Source organism: Zingiber officinale, chromosome 10B, assembly GCF_018446385.1.
Source record: "Zingiber officinale cultivar Zhangliang chromosome 10B, Zo_v1.1, whole genome shotgun sequence".
Taxonomy (NCBI): Eukaryota; Viridiplantae; Streptophyta; class Magnoliopsida; order Zingiberales; family Zingiberaceae; genus Zingiber; species Zingiber officinale.
The window spans coordinates 705,839-717,040 of record NC_056005.1 but is presented as its reverse complement, the minus strand read 5'-3'; the positions used below and the strand labels follow the sequence as shown (position 1 = coordinate 717,040).

At 34.7% G+C, this 11,202-nt stretch overlaps 1 protein-coding gene across 1 annotated transcript; it reads right to left on the bottom strand.

The window, feature by feature from the left end:
- Nucleotides 1-562: 562 nt before the first annotated feature.
- LOC122029385 (cytochrome P450 CYP72A219-like) lies at nt 563-2,751 on the bottom strand. Its single transcript, XM_042588352.1, has 5 exons — nt 2,380-2,751; nt 2,049-2,278; nt 1,717-1,955; nt 1,244-1,622; nt 563-1,157 (listed from the first exon to the last, which is right to left on the bottom strand). The coding sequence occupies exons 1-5, from the start codon at nt 2,651-2,653 to the stop codon at nt 735-737; spliced, it is 1,545 nt and encodes a 514-aa protein (XP_042444286.1). The 5' UTR covers nt 2,654-2,751; the 3' UTR covers nt 563-734.
- Nucleotides 2,752-11,202: the final 8,451 nt, after the last annotated feature.

Below are 11,202 nucleotides of genomic sequence, written 5' to 3'. Positions count from 1 at the left end.
TTTTTTCTATTTTTTATTTTTTTTTATTATTTTTTTACTTTTTAAAATTTTTTAACGTTTTTTTAAATTTTTTCCCCCTATTTTTTTATTAATTTTTTATTTTTTAAAAAAAAATTTATATATTTTTGAAGTTTTTTATTTTATTATATATATATATATTTTCTTTACATTTTTCTTTTTTTATCACATTTTCCTCTTATTCGAGGATATTTTGGGTAAAAAAAATTTGTTAACCCGGAATGAAAAAAAATCTCAATTTTCTGATTCCGAATTGCATTCCTCTTTTACTGACGTGTTGGAGATGAAACATTACTCAAGAATCATTGATAACCTAAACCAAATAAAATTTTCGTTGATAACTTTAGATGAATAATCAAGATTATCAAGGATAATCTCTAATTAAACGCACCCTTATAATTATTGTGTTTAGATTTCAAATAAAATAATTACGCCTCTAATTTTAAAAGTCCATATCATAATTAGAGCCCAATAACTCAATAAGCTTTATTTGATAATATAATTCACAAAACGCGCTTTAATTTTTTCAACAGAAACCCTTATCTAAATCCAATAAAATACATCAAAAGGCTTCGATCCTTTATTAAGTAATAGTCCTCAGCATTATCATACATATATACGGAATAAACACTGACCATGCAATTATAAGATTACAACAATTTATATATATTTGTTTTAGAATTTTAAGAGATTGGTCGATGGAAGGATCGATGGTTTCAAAGCCTACGCAACCTGATGGGAGCACCATGTTGAGGCTTGAGAGTGATAACAACATTGGGAGCATGAGCGTAAGACGGCGAGAGGTCAAAGGAGAAGCGTTGGAGGATCAAACTCAGTGCCAACTTGGCTTCCAGCAACGCGAAATTCTGGCCGATGCAGACCCGGTGGCCGCCGCTGAAGGGGAAGAAGGCATTCTTCTCAGACGCCTTGTACATGCCTTCGTCGAATCTCTCCGGTTTGAACTCGTGGACGTCTTTGCCCCAGAAATCTGGATCATGGTGAACCTGAAGGATGGGCAGGAAGAGCACAACGCCTGGAGGGTACACTACGTCCCCAATTTTTGTGCTCTTGAAGACCTGCCGATTCATGCCGGTTGCCGGCGGGTAGAGTCGCAGAACCTCGTACAGAATCATCGTCACCTGCATATGCCACATCAATCATACTTTCTATTATATTGGAGGAAATCCCTGTAGACTCATCGAGAATCGAAATTTATGGTGCTTACGGTCTTCAAGTGGCTCAAACCATCGAAAGTGGGGTTCTCTTTCCCAAAGGCTTGCAGAACCTCTTCGCGAGCCCGTTCTTGCCAATCTTGATGCATGCTCAGCACAACCATCGTCCACGTTAGCAAAAGGGACGTAGTCTCTTGTCCTGCGAAGTAGAACAGCTTGCATTCTTCCACCACCTCGTCCGTCGTCATCCCGACGTTCCCGTGTTCTCGGAGGTGTCGCAGATTGGATTCCAGCAACAAGTCAAGAAGGTCATCGTTCTTTGAGGTGCCCAATTTCATACTCTCCTCCCTCTTCTTGATTATGCTCAATAGAATCCCTCTCACCTCTTTGTCGATTGCTTTCATTCTAGTGTTAATTCGGGTGGGCAAAAACCTGAACAATGCAAGATATCAATTATACTCTGTTTCTAACAAGGACCACTACGAATCGAACTTTTTGCAGATGTATATTGTGGATCAGCACTCACCTGAAGCCCGGTATATGTGCATAAGGGAGACCGCGGAGAACGAGCATACTTTGCTCATCCTGAAGCTGGAAAATTTTTCTTCCTTCCTCAAAATTGCTACCGAAAGCACTCCGGGAAATGACATCGCCGGTGAAGCTCTGGAGCTCGACGGAAACATCTATCTCTTCACCTTTCGCCGCCATCTCATCCCATCGGCTGACCAGCTCATCACAACAAGCAGAGAAAGCAGGCAGCATGCGCTGCATATAGCAAAAAAGAGTTATTACTGAGTCATAATTTCTACAAACATATAGGCGGTGCATTAATTAACTAAGCGGCGATGGATCAATCACCTTGAGCTTCTCTATATGGAAAGCGGGGTTCAAAATCTTCCTATGCTTGGCCCATTTCTCACCTTCCTGACTCAGCACGCCTCTGATAAAGTAATCAAACAGATAATTTGTCTTTGCCTTCCCGATCTCGCCGGTCTTGTTGGCCAGAACTTCTCTGATTTGATCAGGATCCGCGATGACCGCTCTCGGATTAGGTCCCATCCAATGGAAAGTTACCTTGTTCTCCTTTCCTAAAAGAAGAATTTTCAATCCGATTTAATCAACAGGAGTTATATTTGCTCGGGGAAATGGAGAAGGGAGCTAGGCGATCGAGTTGTTTGGCTCTGCTGACCGTGTGCTTCAGCGGCGCGTTTGAAGAAGGGAGAAACGCGAGGGAAGATGGCGTGGGAGAAAGGCATGGGCTTGCCGCGGGCCTCCTCGGTAAGCCGCACCAAATCCTTGACGTCGCCGCTGATGGGGCTGTAGGAGGAGCCCTTGAGCCCCTGCGACCGGAGCGCGCGTTCCAGGCGGCGCGGGTTCCAGAACGCCCAGTTCAGCATCCTGACTGCGCAGGCCGCAACCAGCAGCGCGGCCAGGCCGCTGCACACGGCGAGCCACAGTTCCATGTCTGCAAATCCAAAAGCAAGACTTGAAAAATTTTTTTTGAGGGGTGCAATTGAGAAGATCGGAATGAAGCTTCTTCTTTGTTAGAGATAGGTGGTGGAGGATAGAGATTATATATTTATATATAATCGGAGGTTGAAGTGGTGATCTCAGGGATGACGTGAGAAATTATGGAGTTTGCATATTAGGAAGACGTGAGAAGGTTCGACACGTTTGGGCTTAGAGGATTTGCGTTGTGGTCATCTTGTGATCTAGAAAGAAGCTCTCTCTCTCTCTCTCTCTCTCCCATTTTCTTTTATCTGCCTTCTTGTTTTTTTTTTATAAAAAGAAAATAATGTTTTTAGAGTCCAATTGCCTCGGATGAGATAGTTTTATCTGTGTATTTATTTTCTAGAAAAATTTTGCAGGATAATTTTACAGAAAGTAGCAGTATTTTTTCCCTTCTGCACAATGAACAAGCAAGCCACTTCTCCGTGAGTGTCTCTTGGAGTGTTTGAGATCATCGATATCATCATTTGTTCAATAAGAGTATCTCCGAAGATTAAATGTACTCTCACATTATAAGAATAATATTCTTGAACGACACATGAATACTCTTATAATGTATTTTTAGAGACATTAAAATTATGATGGTATCATCGAACAAATCTTATAACGTGATGTCATTATAAGTAATGACAATAATAAAAATAATTTTAAATTAATTTTAATCAATTAAGATTTTTTATATTTAGTATCACAATTAAAATCAGTATCACTTAAACATAATATTTTAAAATCTATTATATTTATTACTATACTTATAATTTGATGTCATCATTTAATAATTTTGACAATGGTAATAACAACTTTAATAGTAATAATTTTTCTTCTCCTTCCATTAACAACTCTTTTCCTTTGACAACAATAATTCTGACAATGTCAATTATAATAAAACAGAGTTACTATTTATTTATTTTATTCATCTCTTCGTTTTTTTACTTCTTACTCTGTTTTTTTTTTTCATTCTCCCTCTCCGTTCTGTTAAAAAAAAACAGAAAAAAAAAATCAGAGAGAGAAAATAAAAACGAAAAAACGGAAAAAAAAAAAGTAAAAAAAAAGGCAATAGAGGAAAAAAAGTCTTATTTAGATTCTAGGCATCTATGTATCATCACAAAATAGCTCTTTTCCTTGTTATATGATTCCTTTTTTTTCATTAATTTTGATCATAATAATTATTTACTATGAAAATTATAATTTATTCTGTTATTTTATATTCATGATTTATTTGGTCATATAGATGGTACTTCATCCCCATCTTAAAAAGATGATTCATCCTATGTTATTTGGTTTAAAAAGGATCAATTAATCTTGACTTGATTAATCTCATCAATTACTGAGCCTATGCTCCCTATGTTTGTTGGCCTCAACACCTCTCGTCAAGTACAGGAAGCTCTTAATCATTATTTTGCATCTCACTCTCAAGCATAGATTCTCCAACTTCATCTACAATTACAGTTTGTGCAACGAGCAGATGCCTCTATCAATGACTATATGTAACCAGTCAAAACCATTACCAACAATCTAGCTGCAATTGGACATTTGGTCTCGAATCCAGAACTATTAATGCATGTTCTTGTAGGTTTGGATCCTCAATATGATAGTTTTATTCTCAGTGTGACGACTCACATGGATCAAATGTCACTCGAAACTCTTCATAGTATGTTATCTTCTCATGAAAAACTTCTACAAATATAATCTCAAAGGATGTCAAATTCTCTGTCTTTATCAGCACACATGATTAACAAAGCTCCATAACTTGATCAAGATAATCAACCTTCTCCTTAACATGGTCATCAAAATTAGATTAGAGGTTTCAGAGGCCGAGGTCGAGGACGCTGTTAGATTTGCTTCAACTATGACCATTATGTTTAAAATTGTTATAAAAGATATGATTCAAATTTTCGATGAGGACCTGTATTATCAAATCAACCCCCTCCCTTATCTTGGTAATTTAGTATTCAATCATCTCATTCTGGAACATTCTCACTCTTCATCCCTCCTAATACAGCATCATCAATTTTTGAAATCCCAGGATGATATCCAAATTCTGGAGTGACTCATCATATTACACCGGAGTATGATATTCTTATAAAAGCTTCACCTTATCATGAACTCGACATGGAATAAATTGGCAATGACTCAGGTTTACAAATTGCTCACATTGGAAGCACATCCTTTCATTCATGTGGTCTACTTTTGCATGCGCAACACTCTTCATGTTCCTTCTATCACAAAAAATGTACTTTTCATACGTCAATTTTCTCTTGATAATAATGTGTTTTTTGAATTTCATCCTCATCATTGTCTTGTGAAGGATCCTATGACAGAAACTATTCTACTCTAAGGGGACGCTAAAAATGATCTTTATTATCTTCAACCCACCTCTCTCAAAACTTTTGTTGCAGAATGCATGGACAAATTCTCTTGGCATACACGTCTTGGTTATCCGTCTCTACATCTTCTTCAGGATATTATTAATCATTTTGGTTTACCAACTTCTTTAGCGTCATCATCTCATTTAAGTGAAGCTTGCATGAAAGCAAAATCTCATAAACTACCTTTTACATCCTCTACTCGTAACTCTAGTTTTCCTTTGAAAATTATTCACTTTGATGTATAGAGTCCTGATCCTATTCTTTCTAATCAGGGTTTCTTTACAATGTTATTTTTAATGATAACTTTAGCAAATTCACTGGGATTTTTCCTATGAAAAGAAAATCCGATCTCTTCGATATTTTTTGTCATTTTCAAAAGCATGTTGAGCATCATTTTGATCTTAAAATATTCTCCCTTCATTCTGATTTGGGTGGAGAGTATCAAGTGCTTCATTGTCATCTTACTTCCTTTGGCATCCTCCATTGAGTCTCTTGTCCCCATACTCATGAACAAAATGAATCCGCTAAGAGAAAACATCATTATGTGGTTGAAACTGTTAGAGTATATATTAAAAGCCTAGCTTTTGTATAAACATTTATTTATAAAATAAAGAATCACAATGATCAAATATCTACATTTATTTGTTAAATGTAATTTGTTCAATTAATTTATATAGTAGACAACATGGTGTGTGGTGTCACACACAGAAGATTATGTTGTCGGTTCTTTATAAATTATAAACAGTTGCTCGTGACTAAAATGGAAAGGAACAAATTGTTGAAGTAGTCGTAGTGTAATTAAGTATTAGTTTATCTTAACTAATAAATTACACTGATACACTCCAAGTGTATTGAGTAGGACCATTTTAGGTAAGTTCTTTTTATACTGACTTGATAAAAGAACTAGACCTTAGTTATTATGGAAGTGTGTGCTCTTAATCCTTTTTATGGAAGTGTATCTTAACTAGACCTTTTTATACTATATTAGATTGGCAACCATGTTTACTAGTGGATACATCTGATATTCCTCACAATGGATCTGTAAAGATCTACTCCCTAAATGTGAAGATATTTACCTTCCAAGATGCAAATACCAGAGTAGTATCCTTCATCTTGTATTCCATTTCATTTGTCTTTTTTCTAGTAGAATTTACATAAAACTACTCTCTGTTCATTGACTCACCTATTATGAGAAAATTAATATTTAGGCTTTCAAAAACTATCCACAAGCAAATTGCTATCTGGTTGTATCCTTAGTTACTGTGAGCTTTCCTTCAACAAGTTTGTGATGCATTTGAAATTAATTTCAGGGATGATTTGAGGAAGTGCATAAAAGTGTACATTATGTTTTCCTTATGTTAAATATTTAAGGACTTAGAACTTAAAAAAAATAGAATTGTGTGATTGAGAAAAGAATTGCTTATAGTGCTGAACAATACATGACTGAAAATACTGCTCTCATACTTTTTGTACCAGACATAAGAACTGCCGGCATGATGAAGTTGGTTATGAATTGGATGTACCAAACATAAGACTTAAAGTTAGTCCATGAGATATGTTTTTGTATAGGCTACTTTATATAGTAGCATTCTACAATTTCTTTTTATTTTTGTAGATTTGTTCAGTAGGGAGAGTACCTTGAAAAAGTTATTTTGTTGGATGATAGATAATATAGATGATAAAGCTATCAAATATTGTCCTGATTTTGTTTGCAAACTGTATTGCATGTGTATTGTGGCATCTGGAAGAATTTGCATTTTGGTACTCCACACTCAATCAAGAATCGGTACAATAGCATGTTCCAATTTTCATGTATTAGGAGAAAATTACTTAGCATATTAGTTTCTTTGGTATATCCTATGAAATGCTCAGTTCTTATTTAGTCTGTATTTTTATGATATTTTTGATACATGTACTTGCTTGCTTTTCCACTCAACATTAGATTCTGGTTTAATACATACACAGAGATGGTTCATTTATCAAATCATTGCATATTTCTTTAACTCTGATAAGCCATTGACCGTGCATGCATTGACACAACTTTTCCTCACATGTTTCTGATGACATTCCCTTCAATAAAATCATCAGCAAACTTAGTGTGTTTCCCTGCATGCTATTTTAAGTTTTCTAATGTAATTGTATTGAACTCTCTGAAACAGGGAGTGAAGAGTTACTCTATGAAGTTGATGAGAACTACACATTAAGGACTGAATTTATAATAGAACTGATGATCGACAATGTTGGAAAAAATTAACATGGAAGAATCAGCAAGTGAGAAAGAGGAATCCAATAAAATCCTACAAGTTGAAGATTGTGATGAGACTTGAGTTGACAATAATTAAGTGCAATCCTACATGACATGAACCACCATCACAAGTTTCTAGTCTTTTGGCTATTGTTCATTAGTTGTAAATGGAGTTTATTTGTTTATGTGTATTGGGATACATTTTATTTGAATATGAGACATGTTTCTTATTTTGTGATTGTAATTCTTGTATAAATAACATTTTGAATCACATTGATGTGGAGAATATTCTTTGTTTTGTGATTATGATTCTTTATTATATATTTATATTGAATATGATATATTGGTATTAAAAGATAATAATTTAAAAGACAATGGTTTAAAACCGTTGTTGTTGTCTATCACTCTCAAAGACAACGGTTAAAAACTGTTGTCATAGCCCAAAAAATGATTGTAATTGACAGTGTTATTAAAAATGCTCTAAACAGCAACGGTTTTAAACCATTGTCTTTTCATTTAAAGATAACGGTTTAAAACCGTTGCAAAACTGTTATCTTTTCATTTAAAGACAACGGTTTAAAATTGTTATCGTAGCCCCCACTTTTAACAACACTGTCAATTATAGTGATTTTAAAGGGTCTATGACAACGATTTTTAACTGTTGTCTTTTAATGTTTTTATTGTAGTGATATGCCACATCTCTTCTTGTTTGAACCACTTTCTAGAAATATCATCAAGCCCTTGTAATTTAGAAGCTTCAACATTCACACGCATATTCATCACAAAATTCTTAAGTTGACCTGGAAGTGACAAAAGCTCAATAGGTGAAATATCTTTTGGGTAAAATTGAGACAATTTAATCAATTGTTGTTTGTCAAATGCAACAAATGAATTTGATGGATTTAGGCATGAAAACAAAGTAACAATTCTGTATTTACCTCATTGAAACAGATATTCAGCTCTTACAATTGCATATCGATAACTGTGTTAAATAATTCAACATGATAATGATATGAATTTGTTACTTTTTCAACTTTTCGCCCTGATCTTATCTCACAAACATATAAATAATCCATATTCGGAGTGTCAATATGAAACTTCTCACAAAAACTGGAAACTTCTTCAAATAATAAACTCCATCCATCATTCCGCATTCCTTGAATTCTTTTCTTACATATACCAACTAACAACATCGCTTGCCCGATATCTTGGTCCTTTCGTTGTAGTGCTAGGAACAAATCATTTGTTATTCCTAATATTGATTTCATCAAATGTAAATTAAACACAAATTCAAATGATTGCATATCTTTTACCAAGCGTAATGCTTCAGCTCTTTGATCCGAATGTGATCCATCATCCACAATCTCATCAAGCACGCCAATTGTAGAGCCAAACATTTGAATCAAACTAAGTAGAGTATTATAATGTGATCCCCAATGTATATCGCTTGGTCGAATAAGTGTGCTTTCTTGATTCAAGCCTCGACCATTAGTGATTTCTTTATTTTCCAAGGCTTGTAAAATTCTAGGAGCCTGTTTCTCTCACAAAGCATCATGGCACTTACATGAGTCTCCAAGCACATTAACAATATTACAAAGCATGTGAAAAAGTGAGGCGATATTAATATGATTCTTTGACACATCTACAAAGCAAGTTGGAGTTGATGAGCAAAGCAATGAATATAATACACACATTTATTTTCCTTCAAGATAAGAGCTTTTAGTCCATTGGTTTTCCCTTGCATATGTTAGAGTGTATACTAAAAGCCTAGCTTTTGGTATAAACATTTATCTAGAAATAAGAATCACATTGGTCAAATGTCTACATTTATGATAAATGTAGTTGTTCAATTAATTTATATTGTAGATAACATGGTGTGTGGTGTCACACACAGAGGATCATGTTATCAGTACCTTATAAATTATAAACAGTAACTCACGACCATAATGGAAAGGAACAAACCATTGGAAGGTCGTAGTGTAATTAGGTATTAGTTTATCTTAACTATATAATTACACTAGTACACTTAGAGTGTATTGAGTTGGACCATTAGAGGTCGTTTCTTTTATACTGACTTTATAAAGAAACAAAGACCTCAGTTATTATGGAAGTGTGTGCTCTTAATCCTAATATAATAACAAGCACATATATTTGATATTTATTTCTTTAATTTATCAATGGGTGAGATTTAGTTCGATGAATCAATAAGCCCGATAAGTTAGGAAATGATATCACTTATAGTGTGTATTGTTGATTATAAAAGGAAATTGTGTCCTAGTGATCTAGGTTGAGAATGTCCTCAAGAGGAGCTCATAAGGATTGTCATGTTAAACCCTGCAGGTGGACTTAGTCCGACATGACGATAAGGTTGAGTGGTACTACTCTTGGACTAAGATATTAATTAAATGAGTTGTCAGTAACTCGCTTAATTAATGGACATTTGACATCTTAAACACAGGGAGACTAACACACTCATAATAAGAAGGAGCCCAATATGTAATTTGGGATTGGTGCGGTAGTTCAATAATAGTTCTTTAGTGGAATGAATTATTATTGATGGAATTAAGTTGTGTGTTCGGGGCGAACACGGGAAGCTTAATTTCATCGGGAGACCAAAACCAATTCCTCCTCTCGGTCCCTATCGTAGCCTCTTGTATATAGAGATTTATACCCACCACATACCCACCTTCTTACCCAACCAATAGGGGCCGGCCAAGCCTAAAGGTTGGCCTTAAGGTGGCCGGCCAATAGCTTGGAGCCCAAGTTTAGGTGGCCGGCCACATCATATTAAAAAGGATTTTTTATTAAAATTATTTCTTATGTGGATATCATAGTTTTAAAAGAGAGTTTAAAAATTAAATCTTTCCTTTTAAAGCTTTCTACAAAAGATTAAGAAAAGATTTGAAATCTTTCCTTATTTGTAGATTGAAAGGAGATTTTATTTTAAGAAAAACTTTCCTTTTGAACCATGATAATAATTTAAAAGAGAAGTTTAAAATTAAATTTTCTCGTTTACTAGTTTCTTTCAAAGATTAAAAAAAGATTTGATATCTTTCCTTATTTGTAGATTGAAAAGAGATTTTAATTTTTAGAGATAACTTTCCTTTTGGAAATTATCCACATGTTTAGAAGAAGAATTTTAATTTATAAAATTTCCTTTTTATTAACCAATCATGAAGGGATAAAAATTATTGGAAAAATTTTTATAAATTTCTAGAAACAAATTAGGAAGTTTTAATTCTTGTGTGAATTAAATTTTCCTTGTTTTGGGGAATTAGAAGTGGCCGACCATTATTATTAAAAGAAGAAAATTGTTTTTTAATTAAAATAATTTTTCTTTTTTATGACAAAAGAATTAAGAAATTTTTTATTAAAATTTCCTTATTTGTCAAGACCAAGGATTATAAAAGAGGGGGTAGAGGTGCCTTCACGGGTGATCAACTCTATTATTCTTCTCCTCTCTCTTTTCCTCCTTGGTGGCCGGCCCTAGCTTCTTCCTCTTCTCTTCTTCTTATGGCCGACGGCAACCTCTCTTGGAGCTCTTGATGGTGGCCGGTTCTAGCTAGGAGAAGAAGGAGAGAAAGGTGGTTTTGTTTCTTGCATCCCTTAGAGCTTGGTGGTGGCGGCCGAACCTCTACTTCTCTTGGAGAATTTTGGTGGCCGAAACTTGCAAGGAAGAAGAAGGTGCTTGGTGGTTCTCATCTTGGAAGATCGTTGCCCACACAACGTCCGAGGTTAGAAAAGGAATACGGTAGAAGATCAAGAGGTCTTTTTAGAAGGTATAACTAGTAATTTTTCCTTTCTGCATCATGCTAGTTATTTATGGAAATAATACCAAATACAAGAGGCTTACGATTCTAGTATTTCGAATATGTTTTTCGAAGTTGTG